Consider the following 22,979-nt stretch of genomic DNA (forward strand, 5'->3'; position numbering starts at 1 on the left):
TCTAACTGTCTAGAAATCTTGGTCCACCTCTTGATTATTGCATGGACTTGATCAATTATTTGTTTAATGACTAGGTCATTACACGGTACCAGCAATCAAGTAAGAAAAAGACCCATGAAGGAAAAATATTATTTATTTATTTGACCGAATATTTACCAAATCCGTACACTACACACCAGGAAGACATTTTTTTTATTTATTAATTCCCTCTATAAAACATTAAACCAATTTTTTAGTACAAGGAAAAATCAAGTGGTGCAAGCCATGGCCTTACTTGGGAGCAAGCTTATAATTGTGCAACTCTCTATGGTTGTGCTATTAGGGGCGGCAATATTTACATCAATAGCAGCAGCAGCTCAAGCCCTGCTGCCTCAAGCCAAGCCTGGGTGCCCAGAGAAATGCGGTAATCTCACAATCCCCTACCCATTTGGCATAGGTGACGGCTGTTACCTCCGACCCGAATTCAACATCACATGCAACCAAGCCAGTACACACCCAACATACTTGACCAGAAACAACGTGAGCATTACTAACTTCAACTTTGATGAGGCTGAGCTGCAAATAGCACATGCTGCAGCCCATAGCTGTCATGACGCCCGTGGTAATATAATACCCAGCAACAGCGGCAGGGACAGCGTATATTACCTGGCGCTGCCTCCTCTTTACACCATCTCCGAAACCAAGAACAAATTGTTTGTCATTGGCTGTGAAGCTTTTGCATTTTTGGATTTTGGGTTCGCAGACCCTACCCCAGATGGAACAAATTCCAACCGTGGCTACAGTGTGGCGGCATGCGACAATTTAACCAGCAACAATAAAGTTCCCGACACTTGCTCCGGCATTGCGTGCACCGAATCTGGCCTCGATGATGGATTGATAACGTTTGAGATAATACTGAGTTACTTGAATAGGTTTGGGGAGCAGAACAGGAATGAAACGAAATGGTTCTACGAGGAGTACCCGTGCAGCTACGCCTTCCTTGTGGAAGACTCCAAGTTTACTTATGCTCCCAATACAAGTTTTCAACAGCTCAGCAACAACAAGCAGCTTCCGGTGGTCATCAACTGGGAAGTTGGGGATGAGCCGTGTGATGTAGTTGAAAAGAGCAATAATTCTTCTTGCAAGGGAAATAGCAAATGTGTGGACCGGTCCATTGTCCGTGGTAAGCCTGGTTATATTTGCAAGTGCTTGGACGGCTACCATGGAAATCCATACCTCACAGATGGTTGCCAAGGTACTGATGATGCTTTCTTTTTTTTTATTTTTTTAAATCAAATATTTCATACATCAACATCGCCACAACATATGAAACATCATATTGTGAATCTAGACTATTGATCATTAACTTGATTATTACCCAATTTTATTGTTTGACATGAGATTATTTTTCTTTCCGTTTCAGATATTAATGAGTGCGAGACTTTAAGTTCAAACCCCTGCAACAATGGAACTTGCCATAATCTAGATGGAAGTTACTACTGTAAATGTAATAGTGGGTACAGAAACCACGGCCCCAAGACTTGCATACCCGGAACAAAGAACACTACCCTCAAAATTTCATTGGGTATGCTGGTTAATTTCATATTGCTATAGCTGCTATTTACATATAATATGTATTGTAATTAACAGGCATACATGTTATACACTTGTTCATAAATAGGTCAACACGTTTGTCTAAGAAAATGACAATAAGCTGCTTTTATTTGACCAGTAATAATATAATGAAAAATAATAAAAAATTGAATAATCAAACTGTGATAATAGTCCCACCATTTCATAAGAAGACTTATGAAATTTTCATTGTGATATGACATATCACTTTGACTAAAACATTAATTTGTCCTAAAAAGAAAGCTCTCGCTAGATAACATACTCTTAAATCAAATGAGGTAGTTGTAATGTTATTTAATTATCTGCAGGCGCCAGTGGAGGCTTCTTGCTTTTACTGGTTGGAAGTTTATGGATATATTGGGGTATGCAGAAACGAAAGTTCATCAAACTCAAGGAGAAATACTTTAAAGAAAATGGTGGCTTATTGTTAAAACAACAACTCGCTAGCCAAGGAGGCTCTATGGAAACAACAAAACTCTTTACAGCAGAAGAACTTGAGAAGGCCACGAACACTTACCACGAAAGTAGAATCCTTGGAGAAGGAGGCTATGGAACGGTTTACAAAGGAATATTACCAGATAACAGCGTGGTTGCCATAAAGAAGTCAAAGGTTAATGGTGCGCCCGCTCAGAGTGATGTTTTTATTAATGAGGTGATTGTTCTTTCTCAAATCAAGCACAGAAATGTGGTGAGGTTATTAGGTTGTTGTTTAGAGACACCGGCGCCATTACTGGTTTACGAGTTCATCGTTGAGGGCACTCTTTCTGAGCACATCCATAAAAAAAATGGCAAAAAATCATCACTTTCGTGGGAGCTGCGATTGAATATAGCGACAGAAACAGCAGGAGCACTAGCATACTTACACTCCTCTGCTCTCATGCAAATTATCCACCGAGATTTGAAAGCAACAAACATACTATTAGATGAACATTACACGGCAAAAGTGTCCGACTTTGGAGCTTCAAGATTGATCCCTCTAGATCAAACTCAACTAACAACGTTAGTGCAAGGAACAATTGGATACTTAGACCCCGAATACTTCCTTACGAATCAACTGACGGAAAAGAGTGACGTCTATAGCTTCGGAGTTGTCCTTATGGAGCTAATGACAAGCAAAGTGGCACTTTCTTTGGCCAGGCCCGAGGAAGACATAAACCTAGCCAACTTCTTTGTTCGTTTCATGGAGGAAGATCGCTTGAATGAGGTTCTTGATGATGACATAGTCAACGAGAGAAACGTTGAGACACTAAAAAAGGTGGCAGAAGTCGCAAAAAGATGCGTAAGGTTAAAAGGGCAGGACAGGCCTACCATGAAAGAAGTGGCAATGGAGCTAGAGGGAATGAGAGTTACACCAAAGCAACCATGGGGAAAATCTGAAGTTTCAAGTCCAGAAGACACTGAGTACTTACTTGGTTCAGCTATGAATTTAGACGCTTATTTTGTGGATGTTAGAGGTGATTTTGATTCTAGAGGTGCAACTATTGGTACAACCATTGGATACGATAGCATGCAAATCCAAATGGTAATGCCGTACGATGGACTATAGTTGACTGACTTAATGTCGCTAGCGTCTAATGATCATGTAGTTTAAGGAATCTTGCTTGGCAGATGCCAGTGGAATCGGGCGATAATCGATTGCTAGGGTCTAGTTGTGATGTATTCTAGAAATAAACCAATATGTTGTTCTTTGTTGGTCTTATTGGTTTGTATGGATATGTTATGAATTCAAGTGAATTCAACATCACTTGAGAAATTAGGATCAATAGTTTTTAATGTTTGGTCAAAGTTGGCCCAGTAATTCATTTTAATCATGGGATTGTGGTTAATTTTTCAAATAATATAATGAAATCACCCCCGACTTAATCAGAATTTTGAGGTTCCTCTGTTTTGTTTGATGTTTTTTTTTTGAAGACCAAAACAAAAATTACCCCCGACTTAATCAAATCTACAATTTCTTATATTTCTAGAAACCAGTGAATTGGAGGTTTACCGGTCAAAACCTTTTCCTTCTTGTTTAAAAATATCTGATACAAAAAATAATAATAAACATGATTTGATTAATATCAAGTAAACAAACAAATAAATTCACTTCTTTCTATTAAAGTATTTTATTTCTCCCCAAGTTAACTAGCTAGGTCTCCATCGGCAATCTTTCGTGCCATATTTCTCCCCAAGTTAACTAGCTAGGTCTCCATTGACTTCGTCCCCACCGTCGCTTGTTGACTATTTACCAAGTCGGATGTTTTATTGCATTTCTTTATACTAATTCCTGAAAATAACAGGGGATGAGGCCTACTTGGGGTGAAAAAGAAAAACATTAACAGAGACAAATGGCAGTTAATTAGGATTAGGAAGACAATTTTCCCTAACCCAATATGCCAGTACGCGTCTTAATTTCCTTCCACATAAAAGACCAGGGTTGTTTGCTGTTTTCTTCACACTCAAAAGCCATCCCAAAACATAAACACAATTTGTAGCATATATGAGGATGCTACTTATTTTGCAACTCTCTTTGGTAGTGGCGGATTTGGTTGTGATATTATTATTAGCAACTCCAATTCCAACAGCAGCTCAAGCCCTCCCTGGCTGCCAAGACCATTGTGGCAATCTCCCAATCCCATATCCCTTTGGCATAGGCCCTGGCTGCTACCTCCAACCCCAATTCAACATCACTTGCAACCAATCCTCCCAGCCCCCAAAAGCGCAGTTGTTGACAAGCAATATCATAATCACCAACTTTTCCATTGAGGAGGGTGAGCTCCAAATACTTCAGTACGTTGCCGAAGACTGTTACGACGCTCAGGGCAACCCGACGGGCCGCAACGTCCCCAGGCTGTGGGTGCCTCCTCCCTACACCATCTCCCATACCAAGAACAAGTTCTACGCCCTTGGCTGCGACCCTTACGCGTTTTTCAGCGGCTACCGAGGCGACCAGAAGTTCACGACGGGGTGCATGTCCATATGTGATAGTCTAGGCAACGCTGTTGACGGGCAGAACACTTTCTCTGGCGTTGGTTGCTGCCAAACTTCCATCCCTAGCGGGCTAAAGAATCAGACGGTCACGTTGAAAAGCTTTAGAAATCACACGGGTATTTGGGACTTCAACCCCTGCAGCTACTCGTTTATTGTGCAAGATGGCCAGTTCGAATTCAATGGTATAAGTTTTCAACAGCTCAACAACACAAGCTTGCTTCCGGCGGCTCTTAATTGGGAAATTGGGAATCAGTCATGTGATGCAGCTGAGAAGAGGGACGATTTTGCATGCAAGGGAAATAGCATATGTCTTGGGTCTGCAGGTTACATTTGCAAGTGCATGCCAGGTTACAATGGGAATCCATACCACCCAGATGGTTGCCAAGGTATGTGATTCAGTGTTTCCATAACCATCTAAGGTTTTAGAATATCCCATCTGAGAATACTACTTCTGCCAAAAAAGAAGATAAAATGAATTTTTTTTTACCATTTGATGGTTATTAACATGAACACTTTAAGTTAGTGACCATAACATTGTGTTTGTCTTTATATTTGATCATAGTCATGTAGCTAAATACTTTATGATGATTCGGTGATATTTGTATGGATGATCCTAAATGAATTCTTTAACAAATGGATGGCTCGGAGAATTGATCGGATTGAGGATTTATCCCAAGCAATCCCTTTTGATTCTCATTAGAAATAGCATATCTTTTGTTTATTAAGGGCCCTGCATAACATTTCCTTACATATTTTATAAAGTTGTTACTAGCTAGAAAAGCTGAAATTGGGTTTTTACCATTGGTCTTCCTTACTGACTTTCAGATATTCAAACGCCTGCAGTATTGGAACGTGCATAAATTCACCAGGAAATTATTCTTGTAAATGTCCTAAAGGATACAAAAATGACGGCATGAATGAAAAGACTTGCATCAAAGACAACAATCGATCAAAGATTATTCTCCTGCTCGGTATTTCATTGGGTAAGCATTTTAATTTACATGTTAACACGCATCATAGCCTTTTTTTTTTTTTGGTCAAAGAGAATTTCATTAAAACCCAAAGCGGGAAGCCTGAAAACAGCAAGCAGAGAGCTGAAAACAGCAAGCAGAAAGCTGAGACTGCAGACACTATCCAAACACAGCTTAGTGTATGAAGCAGTTCCAGCAAGGATAAAATTACATTACAGGGGGCAAGGAAGCCCATCAGAAACTAAAACACGAACGAGGGACGGTGGTGGCTGGTTAAGCCAGGTTACCCTATGCACCGTTCCAACTCCAATCATAGCCATTTTAATATCAAATTTTCATTGTGACACTCATATTTGTTCGTAATATATCACTTTGACGAAAACCTTTATCCTAAAAAAGAAATTTTATTTAATCGGCAGGTGCCAGTGGAGGCTTCTTGCTTTTAGTGGTTGGAAGTTTATGTTGGAAAAAATGGCTCACCTAAAGGATACAAAGGTTTTGGCGCTCAAAGGGAGTATTTGAAACTGCCTAAAAGCGACCGGTCGCTGGGAAGTTGCGACCGGTCGTTTCTGGCAGATTCGAGGTCTGGAGCTAAACCAAGGAGCGACCGGTCGCCAGTTCTTTGCGACCGGTCGCATGAAGCACGAGCGACCGGTCGCTTAGAAGCAGATTCAAAGTCTGGAGGGAAAATTTCTGGCGACCGGTCGCCCATTCCTGACGACCGGTCGCTCCAGTCGTGCTGTGACGTTTCCTTACATGTTTTCAACTGTGTTTTCGATGGCTATCGCTTTCCACATGATTTCAGAAGCTTTGTGGGTCACTTCTGAGTTAAATGAATGTTGACTACGTGCTGGATAAGTTGGGAGAGCACTCATGGCTAATTGGTTATCTTGTTTTGAATAATCTCCTCTCCATTTTCTGGTTTAATGGAGGTGGCTAAGTGAGATTATTTTACCTACCTGATCTGACCCTTAGTCTAAGTGGTGACTAAAAGGAAAGAACGTGGAGGACAATCAGATATCCTATCTCTTGTCCATTGGCTTGTGTAGGTAATGGGATGAAGTAAGATAACACAAGAGGAGAAAACAAGTTGGATAATTAGGAAGTGGTTGAAGTAGAAGTTGGAGTTTTTCTGTAGAGAGTTTCAGACAAGCCAAGGGGAGAGCAAGAGAGTTCTCTAAGTGTATCAAGGTGTTGAGCAAGGGTGTGAGAGAAACAGATTGTGAGGGTAGTGTTCTAAGGGGGTTTCCTTTGTAAACCAAAGTTGTAACCTATCTTCATTAGTGAAATTTCTCAAGGTGATCACCAAAGAGGATGTAGGCAATTTGCTGAACCTCTATAAACACTTGTGTCATTTGTGCTTGGTTAATTTTCTGTGTGTGTGTGTAAGACTCATCCATCATTGAGTTCTTTGTCTAAAGTCCATCAACAACAAGATCTTTAAGGGCAGTGAGTTAGTCATTAATTCACAACAAGTGGTATCAAAGCTGTGTTTGGCAGCTGGTGCTAGTTCTTCTCTTGGAGTGCTAGTGTGTTGAAGATGGCAAGTGACATGGAAGCTGAGAGTGGTAGCAGTTCACAGCATATGAAGCAACCACAAGTAGCAAGCATGAAGGTGGAGTTAAAGCCTTTCACAGGGAAGGAGAACTTCACTCTTTGGCAACGAAGGATGAAGTCAGCTCTTACACAACAACAGCTCCATGTTGTGTTGGTTGGCAAGGAGAAGAAGCCAGCAAGCATGACGGATGATGAGTGGGGAGTTCTTGACGAGTTAGCCAGAGGTGCTATCGAAAACTATCTCTCCGATGAGGTGCTCATCAACGTGATAAAGGATACAGCGAAGCAAACATGGGAGAAGCTCGAAGAGATGTTTGCAGGGAAATCGTTGTCCAACAAACTCTTCCTCAAGGAAGAGCTCCTGAATCTTAAGATGGAGGAGGGAGGAAATCTAATGGAACATCTAAGTAGTTTCAATAAATGTGTTGCTAACTTGCAGAGAATGGATGTGAATTATAGTCCGGAAGATAAGGCTCTCATGTTGTTGACATCCTTACCTTCGTCCTATAAACACTTCCGAACCACTCTTATGTTCGGAAAGGTTACTCTTGATTTTGAGCCTGTGGTGCAAGACATCATGACACACCATAGGATGACTCAACGTTCGGGAGAAAACTCTCAAGGTGAAGGTCTAGTTGCAAAGACCGGAGAGAGAGGCCGTTCAAAGAAGCGTGAAGGCAAGAAAGGCAATAAAGGAAGGTCCAAATCCAAGGCGAAAGATGGTTGTTTTGATTCCGGATGCTCATATCATATGTGCTCAAACAAGGAGTGGTTTGACACGTATGAGAAAGAAGATAGCAGTGAAGTGATGATGGGGGATGGCTCAATGTGTAGAGTCAAAGGCACTGGTACAATCAAGGTGAAGATGCATGATGGGGCTGTTAGGACGCTTGGAATGGTAAGGCACATTCCAAAGTTGCGTAAGAATCTCATTTCCCTTGGAACTCTTGATAAGAATGGTTATTCATTCAAAGAAAATAGAGGGAAACTCATAGTCTCAAAGGGTTCACTTGTGATTATGAAGGGAGAGATACAACCTAACTGTCTATATAGGTTGTGTGGTACAACAATCATAGGTGGAGCAGCTGTATCTACAAGCAAGGACTCAGAAGATGAAACTCAGCTTTGGCATTTGAGGCTAGGGCACATGAGTGAGAGGGGCATGCAGGAACTACACAACAGAAAATTGTTGAAAGGTGTTCAAAGTTGCAAGCTTGAGTTCTGCAGATTTTGTACCATGAGAAAGCAATCAAAAATAGCTTTCAAGCAGCGAAACAAAGAGGAAGAAAGCACGGGTGTGCTAGATTATATTCACACGGATGTATGGGGGCCATCACCGGTTAAATCGAAGGGTGGAGCTCGCTATTTCGTGACTTTCTTGGATGATTTTTCCAGGAAGGTTTGGGTTTACTTCATGAAGGAGAAATCTGAGGTCTTTACCAAATTCAAAGAGTGGAAGGCGGAAGTAGAGAACCTAACCGGAAGAAAGATCAAGATCCTAAAGAGTGACAATGGTGGTGAATATAAGGACAACAAGTTCCTTGAGTTTTGCAAAAGTGAAGGCATTAAAAGGCACTTTACCGTGAAGAAGACACTCCAACAAAATGGAGCTGCGGAGAGGATGAACCGAACTCTCATGGAGCGTGAGAGATGTATGAGAATTCATGCAGGGTTGCCCGAATCTTTTTGGGCAGAAACAGTTAACCACGCTGCCTATTTGGTTAACCGATCGCCTTCAAGAAATCTTGAGTTCAAGTGTGCAGAGGAGGTATGGTCTAATAAGTCAATCGATTATTCGAATCTTAAGGTGTTTGGGTGCAGTGCATATGCACTTATTCCTAGTGATGAAATATCCAAGTTGAAGCCAAAGTCTCTTGAATGCATTTTCATTGGATTTGAGAGTGGTGTAAAGGGCTACAAGCTGTGGGATCCAGTGAACCACAAGAAGATACTCAGCAGAAATGTTGTGTTTGATGAGAAGACCATACCTATGAACAAAGTCAAGAATTCAGAGGCAAAGGAGGATGTTGTTGAGAAAGAAACAACCATTGAAGTTCCACTCAAGAAGGTGTCAAGAAAGACTTCACGGAAACAGCCAACTAAAGACGTTCAGGAGGAGGTGGAGTCTGACATTGAAGAGGAAGAAGCTGGGCAGCTTCAACAACACACTCAAGAAGAAGAAGAGGCTCAAGAACAGGTGGAGCCATCATCTATAGCTCGGTCCAGGCCCAAGAGAACCATCAAACCACCTCAAAGGTTTGGATGGGAGACGGATGCAGTTCACTATGCCCTAAATGCTAGTGAAGAAGAACCAACCACGTTCCAAGAAGCTGTTGAGAACAAGGAACGGGAAAGTTGGATGGAAGCTATGATGCAAGAGATGGAATCTCTACACCAAAACTCAGTTTGGGAGTTAGTTCCTAAACCCAAAGGTCGCAAGGTTATTGGCTGCAAATGGGTGTTTAGGAAGAAAGAAGAAATGCATGAGAAGGGTGCCACCTTATTCAAAGCTCGGTTGGTGGCAAAAGGATTCTTGCAAAAGGAGGGAGTTGATTATGATGAAATCTTCTCTCCGGTGGTGAAACATACTTCTATACGACTACTACTCTCCATAGTAGCACAAGAGGACATGGAGGTGGAGCAAATGGATGTGAAGACTGCTTTCCTTCATGGTGAATTGGAGGAAGACATCTACATGAGCCAACCTCAAGGGTTCATTGAAGCAGGGAAGGAAAATCTGGTTTGCAGGTTGAAGAAGTCTTTGTATGGGCTGAAGCAATCTCCAAGGCAGTGGAACAAGTGCTTCGATTCTTATATGATGAAGATTGGGTATAGAAGATGTGAATCTGATTGTTGTGTTTACTCTCATGCATTCAAGGATGGTAACTTCATCCTTTTGCTTCTTTATGTTGATGACATGCTAATTGCATGTAAGGACATGTCAAAAATCCAGAATTTGAAGACATTGCTTGGAAGGGAGTTTGACATGAAGGATCTTGGTGCTGCACAAAAGATCCTAGGAATGGAGATAAGGAGAGACAGAAAGGAAGGCAAGTTGTGGCTGTCACAAAGCAAGTACATTTCCAAGGTACTTGAAAGGTTCAATATGATGGATTGCAAGCCGGTGTCTACTCCTTTGGCGGAGCATTTTAAGTTAAGTGCAAAAGAATGTCCTTCTACGAATGTGGAGAAGGAAGAAATGAGTAAAGTTCCATATGCAAGCTTGGTAGGGTGTCTCATGTATGCAATGGTGTGCACACGCCCCGACTTAGCCCAAGCCGTTAGTGTGGTGTCAAGGTATATGGCGAATCCTGGAAGGCAACATTGGACAGCAGCAAAATGGATTCTCAGGTACTTGAAGGGCACCAAAAGGCTTGGGATATTGTTTGAAAGACAACAAGGAAATGCATGTGTGTCGGGGTATGTAGATTCTGATTATGCAGGAGATTTAGACAAAAGGAGATCCACCACAGGATATGTCTTCACTTGTGGTGGAGGACCGATTAGTTGGAGAGCGGTGTTACAATCGGTTAGTGCCTTGTCTACTACGGAAGCGGAGTATATGGCTTTAACGGAAGCTTCAAAAGAAGCGGTATGGCTGAAGAGATTGGCAAAGGAATTCGGGATAGCTCAAGACTTGGTGGTGATTCTAAGTGACAGTCAAAGTGCTATTTGCTTAGTGAAGAATCAAGTGTTCCATGGGAGGTCCAAACACATTGATGTGAGATACCACCGGATAAGGGATTGGGTGAATGATGGAGACATCACAATAATGAAGGTTCATACAAATGAGAACGCTTCAGATTGCCTAACAAAGCCAGTCACAGCAGCAAAGTTCAAGCATTGTTTGAGCTTGCTCAATCTTGTAACATGCTAAAGATTGAGGTGGAGTTCTTGAGAGTTATCAGGACGATTCTCAAGACATTATAGATGTCCTAGAAGGCAATGATGTCCACAAGGAGTATTAGGCTCGCCATGGTGGAGATTGTTGGAAAAAATGGCTCACCTAAAGGATACAAAGGTTTTGGCGCTCAAAGGGAGTATTTGAAACTGCCTAAAAGCGACCGGTCGCTGGGAAGTTGCGACCGGTCGTTTCTGGCAGATTCGAGGTCTGGAGCTAAACCAAGGAGCGACCGGTCACCAGTTCTTTGCGACCGGTCGCATGAAGCACGAGCGACCGGTCGCCCGACATTTGCGACCGGTCGCTTAGAAGCAGATTCAAAGTCTGGAGGGAAAATTTCTGGCGACCGGTCGCCCATTCCTGACGACCGGTCGCTCCAGTCGTGCTGTGACGTTTCCTTACATGTTTTCAACTGTGTTTTCGATGGCTATCGCTTTCCACATGATTTCAGAAGCTTTGTGGGTCACTTCTGAGTTAAATGAATGTTGACTACGTGCTGGATAAGTTGGGAGAGCACTCATGGCTAATTGGTTATCTTGTTTTGAATAATCTCCTCTCCATTTTCTGGTTTAATGGAGGTGGCTAAGTGAGATTATTTTACCTACCTGATCTGACCCTTAGTCTAAGTGGTGACTAAAAGGAAAGAACGTGGAGGACAATCAGATATCCTATCTCTTGTCCATTGGCTTGTGTAGGTAATGGGATGAAGTAAGATAACACAAGAGGAGAAAACAAGTTGGATAATTAGGAAGTGGCTGAAGTAGAAGTTGGAGTTTTTCTGTAGAGAGTTTCAGACAAGCCAAGGGGAGAGCAAGAGAGTTCTCTAAGTGTATCAAGGTGTTGAGCAAGGGTGTGAGAGAAACAGATTGTGAGGGTAGTGTTCTAAGGGGGTTTCCTTTGTAAACCAAAGTTGTAACCTATCTTCATTAGTGAAATTTCTCAAGGTGATCACCAAAGAAGATGTAGGCAATTTGCTGAACCTCTATAAACACTTGTGTCATTTGTGCTTGGTTAATTTTCTGTGTGTGTGTGTAAGACTCATCCATCATTGAGTTCTTTGTCTAAAGTCCATCAACAACAAGATCTTTAAGGGCAGTGAGTTAGTCATTAATTCACAACAGTTTATGGATATATTGGGGTATGCAGAAAAGAAAGTTCATCAAACTCAAGGAGAAATACTTTAAAGAAAATGGTGGCTTATTGCTAAAACAACAACTCGCTAGCCAAGGACGCTATATGGAAACAACAAAACTCTTTACAGCAGAAGAACTTGAGAAGGCCACGAACAATTACCACGAAAGTAGAATCCTTGGTGAAGGAGGCTATGGAACGGTTTACAAAGGAATATTACCAGATAACAGCGTGGTTGCCATAAAGAAGATCAAAGGTTAATGGTGCGCCAGCTCAGAGTGACGTTTTTATTAATGAGGTGATTGTTCTTTCTCAAATCAAGCACAGAAATGTGGTGAGGTTATTAGGTTGTTGTTTAGAGACACCGGCCCCATTACTGGTTTACGAGTTCATCGTTGAGGGCACTCTTTCTGAGCACATCCATAAAAAAAATGCCAAAAGATCATCACTTTCGTGGGAGCTGCGATTGAATATAGCGACAGAAACAGCAGGAGCCCTAGCATACTTACACTCCTCTGCTCTCATGCAAATTATCCACCGAGATGTGAAAGCAACAAACATACTATTAGATGAAAATTACACGGCAAAAGTGTCCGACTTTGGAGCTTCAAGATTGATCCCTCTAGATCAAACTCAACTAACAACGTTAGTGCAAGGAACGCCTGGATACTTAGACCCCGAATACTTCCTTACGAATCAACTGACGGAAAAGAGTGACGTCTATAGCTTCGGAGTTGTCCTTATGGAGCTATTGACAAGCAAAGTGGCACTTTCTTTCACCAGGACCGAGGAAGACATAAACCTAGCCAACTTCTTTGTTCGTTTCATGGAGGAAGATCGCTTGAATGAGGTTCTTGATGATGACATAGTCAACGAGAGAAACGTTGAGACACTAAAAAAGGTGGCAGAAGTAGCAAAAAGATGCGTAAAGTTAAAAGGGCAGGACAGGCCTAGCATGAAAGAAGTGGCAATGGAGCTAGAGGGAATGAGAGTTACACCAAAGCAACCATGGGTAAAATCTGAAGTTTCAAGTACAGAATGAAGAGCATCCTACCCATCAGCCAATGAATATGCAAGGCACTCCCCACAAGTCACGGCAGTCTGTAGCCGTTCAAGTGTGATTGCTTCATTATCTCAATCAATCCCTATAATCTTGGAACTGCCTATTTTATGTTTTACCGTTTGTATAATTTACTTTGTTTATACTCATGTACAAAGTCAACTGTATAGCATATAACAGAAATCCAATACAACCAGAATACTCATCGTGGGGTGTTCTTTCTATTCTACTTCTTATTCTTCTCTAAACCCTAGTTATTTCTCTACATGAGCCTCGCAGAGGCTAGCAACCCCTTTTCGATCCTAATGACAAACTCTTCCTCTCCTATAAACTCTTCTTCTGTCTCTCAGACTACTTCTCAAAATACCATGACCACCACACCATCTTCTATTCCAACTTCTTTCAATATCGCTCACTTGTTTACAACACCAATGGATCGTAATAATTTTCTCTGTTGGAAATCTCAGTTTGAAGATGTACTAGAATTACATGATCTGGAAGATGTGATTAATGTTGTGAAAAAATGGACAAACACTTTCACTCACTCCCCTAATGATCTTGTTGTTGATGGACTTTGTGACACACACAAGGATGGATGAATCACACACACACACACTTGAGAAACCAACCAAGCACAAAGTGACACAAGTATTTTAGAGGTTCAGCAATTGCCTACATCCTCTTGGTGATCCTCTTGAGAAATTCACTAATGAAAGAATAAGTTACAACTTTGGTTTACAAAGAAACCCCCTTAGAACTCTATTATCTCCCAAGCTCTCTTTTCTCTCTCACCCCCTTGCTCAACACTTTGATGCACTTGTGAATACTCTCTCAACCCTTGGTGTTTCCCCCTTTGTGTCTAGACTCTCAAGACCCAACTCAGCTCCTAACTTGAACTGATTGCCCTCTCTCTCTTCCTCCCTTGGTAAGTTAAACCTCTCTTGGACACACTAGCTCCCAGCTACTTGTCCACTCCTTGAGAAGTAAAACCACACTTGCTGTCTTGCTTCCTCTTCCCTTTAATACACAAGCCTTTGGACTTAGGAGAAGGCTCCATCTTTTCCTCCCACGTTCTCCCCTTGGTTTCCAGACTTGGACCACAACTTGGGCAGAACAAAGGCTAGGCATTGACAGCTGCAACTTCAGCCACCCTATCTAGAGCCATAGGGTAGGTACTCCTTGAAGCAAGTCAACAAACATCCTTCAATGCTCCCTCAAACCTCCCAACTGATTGCCAACCTTCATTTAACTCAGAAGTGACCCCTAGGGTCCTTGGAAATCAGTGGGAGGCGATAGCCATTGAAAATAGAGTTGGAAACTCGAGGAACAAACAGAAACAGCACCTCTGGGCGACCGGTCGCAAGCACTGGGCGACCGGTCGCTTTTACACAGAGTCTTCAGCATTTCAGATTTTCTTCCTGCGACCGGTCGCTCGTCGATTTTTCTAAAGACTTCGAATCTGCTTCTAAACGACCGGTCGCTATTCCCTTGCGACCGGTCGCTTCCTGCGACACTTGCATTGTAAATGTGAGCCATTTTACAACAATTAAAACAGAAACCCATCCTCAGAAGAAACTTCCCGATGGTTCTCTCAATCCAGCCTATTCAAAAGACAAACTAGTCTTAAGTTGGATCAAGGCCACGGCTTCATCTTCTATTAAGACCCTTCTGATTCCATGTTCTACAGCATATGAGGCATGGACGCTGCTTGAGAAACGACTGTCACCCCTGTCCAAAACTTATATTCGTACCCTGCGAGATCAGATACGCACCCTCAAAAAGGATCCAGAAAAGTCAGTTGCTGATTATTTGATCCACGCCAAGTCTCTCTTTGATTCTGTCACTGCGGCTGGCACCTCAATTTCTGATGGCGAACTTATTGATTATATACTCGATGGCCTAGGCCATGAATACAAAGAATTTACTACCTCCCTTCATCTTCGACCCTCTCTAACCTTTGATGAATTTTATGATTTGTTAATATAGGAAGAACAGTTGCTGAAGAGGATGTCTTCCCTCTCCTTATCACAAAGTGTAGCACTCACCTCTGATCGCAGTACCAATGATCAGGCCACTCAGAACCGAGCCCAAGGCACCACTCACCACAACCATTCTCAAACCCGGTCTCAAAACTTTGGAAGAGGACGAGGTCGAGGTCGCGGTTGGCATAATGGAAGAAATTCAGGTCGTTCTCCTAACTGGAATTCCAACTACCATAATGGCGGGACCTTCACTCGCAACAACGGCTAGCAGAATAGTCGTGATCACCGTCGTCCTCAATTTCTAACAGACACTAGATCATCAATGCCTTCACATGATGGACGTCCACCATTGCTCCCAACACCACCATATCAACCTCCTTTTCAGTTTCAAGAAACCTGTCAGATGTGCAACCGGCAAGGCCACACTTCACGTGTATGTCCTGATCGTGGTAATTACGCCTACATGGCAGAGTCCAACACCTCCAATATCCCTTCACCATCTGTTCCTACTAACACAAGTTGGTGTGTTGACTCCGGGGCAACCCATCATATGGTGTCCAGTCCTTCTCAACTCCCATTTGTGAAGCCATATACAGGTAATGATTCCATTATTGTAGGTAATGGCACTCGTCTCTCAATAAGTCATATTGGTCAAACTAATATTGGTCCTTTGAAACTTACTAATGTTCTATGTGTTCCCGCTATCCGAAAGCATCTATTGTCTATACACCGTTTTTCTAAGGATAATAATTGCTATTTTGAGATGCATGCTAATGGTTTTCATGTAAAGGACAATATGACGGGGAGGGCATTACTCACTGGCAGTAGCTCTGGCGACTTGTACCATATTCAAGTAGATCCTACAATCTCAGGGGACCTAGTCTTTTATGGTGAAAGGACTACCCAAGATATTTGGCATACAAGACTTGGCCATCTGTCTCATGATGTTTTTCGTATTTTACTTAATAAATTTCACTTGCCTGTTAGTGGTAAGGTTGATTCTAATAAGGCTTGTCATATTTGCCCTTTGGGAAAATCATGTAGACTTCCCTTTTCCAATCACACTTTTTATGCTCATGAACCCCTTGCAGTACTTCATCTAGATTTATGGGGACCAGCCCCAGTCTCATCAAATTTTGGTTATCGTTATTATTTATCTATTGTTGATGAATACACTCGATTTGTGTGGTTTTATCCTTTAGCAAAGAAATCCGATGTGCTTACAATGTTTGTCTTCTTTAAAAGATTGGTGGAAAAACAACACAACCATTCTATTAAAACCATACAAATTGATGGTGGTGGTGAATTCACTAATCGTTTATTCCTTAATTTTCTTCATGAACACGGCATCACACATCACATTTCATGCCCTTACACACCATAGCAAAACGGAATTGTTGAGCGTAAGCATAGACATATTGTTGAAATGGGACTTTGCCTGTTGTCCCAATCACACTTACCTTCGAGTTTTTGGCTCGAAGCTTTTTCCACTGCTGTCTTTCTTCATGAACACGGCATCACACATCACATTTCATGCCCTTACACACCATAGCAAAACGGAATTGTTGAGCGTAAGCATAGACATATTGTTGAAATGGGACTTTGCCTGTTGTCCCAATCACACTTACCTTCGAGTTTTTGGCTCGAAGCTTTTTCCACTGCTGTCTTTCTTATCAACAGGTTACTGATCGGTTCATAATTGTATATTATTTCTTACCCTTCTAGCTTATGATTTGGTTATGTTTTTGAGTTAAACTTGTGCTTTTAATCCTTTTTGTGTTTATCTTTCAGTTAATTGAGCTTTAGGTAACAATGATGGCTTTGGAGAACATAATTCATGCAATTCAAGCATGTTAAGGCCTAATTTGGATGAATTGATGAAGAGCTTAAAGACAAATTCATTATGGCTACAGCCCCCTGCCAGTCCAGTTCCGTAGGTCATATTGCAAGCTTTGTTTCAGAAACCTACATAGCTCGGATGAGGCCACATTCTTCATGAAAGTTGCTCCAATTGGTGTGGACTATAACATATCCAAAATTCAGCCCCATTGGATAAATCTGGAGTCCGTTACCTAGCAAACACAGAACCATGCTCAGGATGGATCTTATCAGCGCGGAAAATGAGTTAGCAATTTGTTTCGGCCTTAACTTCTTCCTCCGACCTTGGATTGGCCCAAATAACATATGGCTGGAAAGAAGACATTCTGAACTTCAATTTAGAGTGCTTAAAGTCCTAATTTGATTAAGATAAGCCCAAGTTGTAAGCCCTTGAAGTTGCTGGTCATGCTGACCTCAGCATGTGCTGGTTGGATGCTTGGTCATGGTGAGCTAGGTATGAGCTATCATTTCTGGTTGGAAGCTTGGTCATGGTGACATGAAGATGAGCTAGGGCTGCTGGTGGGATTTATTAGTGAAGTGCATCAACCATTTCAGATTTTATAATGGAAGTGTTGTATGCATTAGTGAAGTGCATCAACCATTTCAGATTTTATAAAACAAGTGTTGTATGCATTAGCCATACTTAATTCAGATTTTCAGCTTCCTTAGGCCTATATATAGTGAGGTTTCCCAAGCTTGTAAACACACCCCAAGGGGGGGAGCTCTCAAACACTTCTCTAGAGCTCCCTTCCCTTCTCTCCCTCAAATTCTCTTAGTTTCCCTTTGTAGTTCTCAATTGTTGTAATAAGATCATTCTATTAAATTTTCTTTGTACTAAATATCAAACACTTTTCCTTTCTCTTCTTCTAATTCTCTAAAGCTTTCAAACACATGTTCTTCCAAAATCCTCAAAGTTCTCAAACATCTCTCTACTTCCCTTCTCTTCCAAAAGTCTCCATGTCTCAAACACTTCACAAACACATTTCTCTTCCTTCCCTAAGTTCTCAAATTCTCCAAGTTCACAAACATCCTCCAAGTTCTCAACCACTCTCTTCCAAATTCTCAAAGTTCCTAAACACTCTCTTCCAAAATCCACAAAGCTCTCAAAACACCTCTCTACTTTCTTCTCCAAATCCTCCAAGTTCTTAAACACTTTCTTCTCCCTCCTCAAAGTTCTCAAACACTTCCTTTCTTCCTCAAAGTTCTCTTAGTTTCCTTAATGTTTTCTTAGTTGTAATTTATTTTTCTTTGTTATGTAAATTCTTTTCTTAAGTTTTCAAGTTGAATTAGTTTCCAAGTTTCAATTATGGTTTTTGTTCTTATTCATTATGCTTATAAGTTAATATGCTAGTTTGAATGATTGATCACCATTTAGGCTTGCATGTTAGCTATCTTGGTTTGAATTAAGAGTATACACCATGCTTTAATTCGAATTGAACTATGAATAGGAAGAGTATGTATGGACATTCGACAACAGGGATTAGATACATACTTGGTTGTTTAAAATGTTCTTCTATGCTTAATGGGTTCCTAATGCTTAATTTTAGGTTAGACAACAAATGATCAAATTAGGGAATTAGGAACACAAGGTTATGACCACACACCATGGCTTAATCATACTTTAGCTAGAATCAATCCATTAATCTAAATTGAACTTGGGAACTTATTTGCTTGAGTTACTTATTTCTTTCTTCCTTGTTTTATGTTCTTTGTTTTTGTTTCTATTTTGTGTAGGGAAACTAAATTGGATCATTCAATCACCAATCCCTGTGGAATCGACCTCGCACTTACATATGCTATACTACCAACGGTTCGTGCACTTGCGAGTATCACAAGTTGAGGATGCAGCTTAATCCATTTTGGTGGAGCTAAATCTACGCAACAGTTACCAACTACACAACTTGGTCAAGTTTCACCCTATGAGAAGTTGTTCCAACGCCCACCTGACTACCGGTTTCTCAAGTCTTTTGGTTGTACATGTTTTCCACACTTAGTGCCATACAACAAGCATAAACTTTCCTCCAAGTCTAGTAAGTGTATTTTTCTCGGGTATGACAATCACTACAAGGGGTACAAGTGCTTTGAACCAATCTCTAGGCGAGTGTATATTTCAAGGAATGTTACTTTTGATGAATCTGATTTTTCTTACACTAATATTCTATCCAAGTCCTCTCATGATTCCAGGTCAATACCTCTTGCACCCACGTTATTGGAGCCTCCTCATGTTCCTTTATCTCCAGCTTCCCCAACTACTCCACCTCCTTCTAACCTTGCTACGGACAACCAGCTCTCACCACCAGCAACACCTCTTCCGCTCTCTACTCTGTCTTCATCTCCATCCGACCATCATCTTCATCAATCTGCAAGCACTTCCCCTCCTTCAATAGAAATCGAGTCATCTCCGACAACTCCAGCCACTACACCACCACCATGTGGGTTCCGCAGCCTTCATAATCTTGTCTACAACTCCACACGCCATCCTCTTCCCCATGCCTTAACTGCAACTCTTATGGATCCTCTCTCAATTGAGCCTACAAGTTATACTCAAGCCTCTAAATTCCCTCACTGGCAGGCAGCGATGCAAGAAGAATATACAACCCTTATGAAGAACCAAACTTGGTCCCTCGTTCCTCCTACACCAACCATGAACGTCGTGGGCTGTAAATGGGTTTTCAAAGTCAAGCGAAAAGCCGATGGCACTATTGAAAGACACAAGGCACGCTTAGTTGCCAAGGGCTTTAATCAAATGGAGGGCCTTGACTATGATGAAACATTTAGTCCTGTTGTCAAGCCAGCTACTATTCGCACTATCTTAACTATTGCTCTTTCCAGGAATTGGCCCTTGCAACAACTTGATGTTCGTAATGCCTTTCTGAATGGAATCTTACAGGAGGAGGTTTATATGAAGCAGCCCCCAGGTTTTGCTGACCCTTTTCGCTCCAAATATGTCTGCAAACTCCACAAGGCACTCTATGGCCTTAAACAGGCCCCCCGTGCATGGTTTCATCGACTCCATTCTTTTTTAATTCATCAAGGATTCTTCCATAGTCAATCTGATGCTTCACTTTTTATTCGTCATACAACCTCTCATACTCTTTATGTCCTTGTGTATGTTGATGACTTAATTGTTGTTGTGAATTAATGACTAACTCACTGCCCTTTTAAGATCTTGTTGTTGATGGACTTTAGACAAAGAACTCAATGATGGATGAGTCTTACACACACACACAGAAATTAACCAAGCACAAATGACACAAGTGTTTATAGAGGTTCAGCAAATTGCCTACATCCTCTTTGGTGATCACCTTGAGAAATTTCACTAATGAAGATATGTTACAACTTTTGGTTTACAAAGGAAACCCCCTTAGAACACTACCCTCACAATCTGTTTCTCTCACACCCTTGCTCAACACCTTGATACACTTAGAGAACTCTCTTGGTCTCACCCTTGGCTTTTCTGAAACTCTCACAGAAAACTCAAACTTCTGCACCAGCCACTTCCTAATTATCCAACTTGTTTTCTCCTCTTGTGTTATCTTACTTCATCCCATTACCTACACAAGCCAATGGACAAGAGATAGGATATCTGATTGTCCTCCACGTTCTTTCCTTTTAGTCACCACTTAGACTAAGGGTCAGATCAGGTAGGTAAAGTAATCTCACTCAGCCACCTCCATTAAACCAGAAAATGGAGTGGAGATTATTCAAAACAAGATAACCAATTAGCCATGAGTGCTCTCCCAACTTATCCAGCACGTAGTCAACATTCATTTAACTCAGAAGTGACCCACAAAGCTTCTGAAATCATGTGGAAAGCGATAGCCATCGAAAACACAGTTGAAAACACGTAAGGAAACGTCACAGCACGACTGGAGCGACCGGTCGTCAGGAATGGGCGACCGGTCGCCAGAAATTTTTCCTCCAGACTTTGAATCTGCTTCTAAGCGACCGGTCGCAAATGTCAAGCGACCGGTCGCTCGTGTTCCTGCGACCGGTCGCAAAGAACTAGCAACCGGTCGCTCGTCGATTTCTTACGAGACTTCGAATCTGCTTCAAAACGACCGGTCGCAAATGTCCAGCGACCGGTCGCTTTTAGGCAGATTCAAAACCATCCTTTGAGCGCCAAAAAACTTTGTATCCTTTTAGGTGAGCCATTTTTCCAACAATTGTAACAAGTAGTACTCTTCCTGCAGTTAACAAATTCATTGATGATTTATGTTCAACCTTTGATAGTCGCAGGCTGGGCGAGCTCAATTTTTTTCTTGGCATGGAAGTTTGTCGCACCAATGGCTCTCTATGCTTCTGACCTTCTCACCAAATTTAATATGGCAGCATGTAAACCAAGTCCAACTCCACTGCTCTCCTCCACCAGACTCTCTACAAATGATGGTGATCCGATCTCTGACCCCACATTGTATCGCAGCATGGTTGGGGGCCTCCAGTACCTCACTCTATCTCGTCTCGATATCGCTTTTGCCGTGAATCAAGTGTGCCAATTCATGCATCATCCATGTTCCACTCACCTCCAGGCTGTTAAAAGGATCTATCGCTACATTAAGGGCACTCTTGAGCATGGCCTTCTCTTTCGTGCTTCTGTTGACCTCACTTTGCGAGCCTTCTCCGACTCTGATTGGGCCGGCTCCATTGATGACCGCCGCTCTACTACGGGGGCATGTGTTTTCCTTGGTCCTAATCTCCTCACTTGGACCGCTAAGAAACAATCTACCGTATCCCGCTCAAGCTCTGAAGCCGAGTATCGCGCACTTGCTACCACTGCAGCTGAGCTTCGTTGGTTTGGCTACTTGTTTCGTGAGTTGGGTATTCCTCTACGTTCGCCTCCATGTATCTTCGTCGACAACATATCTGCTCTCCACATGGCAGCGAATCCCGTCTTCCATGCTCGTACCCGCCATATTGAAATCGACTATCATTTTGTTCGCGAGTTAATTTCCCAAGGTGTTCTTCATACGCACTATGTTCCCTCTGCTTCTCAGCTTGCCGATCTCTTCACCAAAAGCTTGTCTCGCGAACGGTTTACTCAACTTGCTACCAAGCTCAACCTCCACTTTGTTCCCTTTCGCTTGAGGGAGCGTGAAGAGCATCCTACCCATCAGCCAATGAATATGCAAGGCACTCCCCACAAGTCACGGCAGTCTATAGCCATTCAAGTGTGATTGCTTCATTATCTCAATCAATCCCTATAATCTTGGAACTGCCTATTTTATGTTTTACTGTTTGTATAATTTACTCTGTTTATACTCATGTACAAAGTCAACTGTATAGCATATAAAAGAAATCCAATACAACCAGAATACTCACCGTGGGGTGTTCTTTCTATTCTACTTCTTATTCTTCTCTAAACCCTAGTTATTTCTCTACACAGAAGACACTGAGTACTTACTTGGTTCAGCTATGAATTCAGACGCTTATTTTGTGGATGTTAGAGGTGATTTTGGTTCTAGAGGTGCAACTATTGGTACAACCAGTGGGTACGATAGCATGCAAATACAAATGGTAATGCCGTACGATGGACGATAGTTGACTGACTTAATGTCGATAGCATCTAATGATCATGTAGTTTAAGGAATCTAAACCACTAATTAATTTGTTCATTGTCTCTTGTAAATATTTTTTGTGTGTGCATAAATATATACTAGATGTAAATCCTGTTATCTGTTGGTCTCATTGGTTTATTGATTCTTTGAACTCAAGATGTCTTGCACAGAGTATTTACATGTTATATCAGTTGGGAATTTGTCACTTGTCAATTCAAGATGATTTTGCATGCTTTTAATTACAAATGTCTATAGAATGAGTTGGATCTGAATTTTTGGTTGCAAAAATATCTTCTTAAGATTGCATTGCAATTAAGAAACACAAACTTTTGGTAACCTGTATTATTCGTATGAATACAC

The 22,979-nt window shown here is 41.7% G+C and overlaps 1 protein-coding gene and 1 pseudogene across 2 annotated transcripts; both read left to right on the plus strand.

Moving 5' to 3' along the window:
- Positions 1-191: 191 nt before the first annotated feature.
- On the plus strand, positions 192-3,468 carry LOC148295256 (wall-associated receptor kinase 1-like). Its single transcript, XM_088251465.1, has 3 exons — positions 192-1,234; positions 1,403-1,564; positions 1,920-3,468. The coding sequence occupies exons 1-3, from the start codon at positions 265-267 to the stop codon at positions 3,155-3,157; spliced, it is 2,370 nt and encodes a 789-aa protein (XP_088107591.1). The 5' UTR covers positions 192-264; the 3' UTR covers positions 3,158-3,468.
- A 625-nt stretch (positions 3,469-4,093) lies between these two features.
- LOC110763204 (wall-associated receptor kinase 2-like) lies at positions 4,094-22,602 on the plus strand (annotated as a pseudogene). The gene is made up of 6 exons (XR_015835335.1): positions 4,094-4,974; positions 5,410-5,567; positions 5,975-6,000; positions 6,364-6,371; positions 12,135-13,175; positions 22,448-22,602. The product of XR_015835335.1 is annotated as a wall-associated receptor kinase 2-like (transcript).
- The last annotated feature ends 377 nt before the right edge of the window (positions 22,603-22,979 follow it).

This window comes from Prunus avium, chromosome 4 (genome assembly GCF_965620075.1).
Source record: "Prunus avium chromosome 4, drPruAviu1.hap1.1, whole genome shotgun sequence".
In the NCBI taxonomy this organism is placed as follows: domain Eukaryota; kingdom Viridiplantae; phylum Streptophyta; class Magnoliopsida; order Rosales; family Rosaceae; genus Prunus; species Prunus avium.

Bases quoted from the DNA above. Each gene is read 5' to 3' on its own strand.
- LOC148295256 (XM_088251465.1), top strand. From the start codon at position 265: ATGGCCTTACTTGGGAGCAAGCTTATAATTGTGCAACTCTCTATGGTT. The intron at 1,235-1,402 runs GTACTGATGATG...TTTCCGTTTCAG, and splicing joins CCTCACAGATGGTTGCCAAG to ATATTAATGAGTGCGAGACT. The intron at 1,565-1,919 runs GTATGCTGGTTA...AATTATCTGCAG, and splicing joins TACCCTCAAAATTTCATTGG to GCGCCAGTGGAGGCTTCTTG.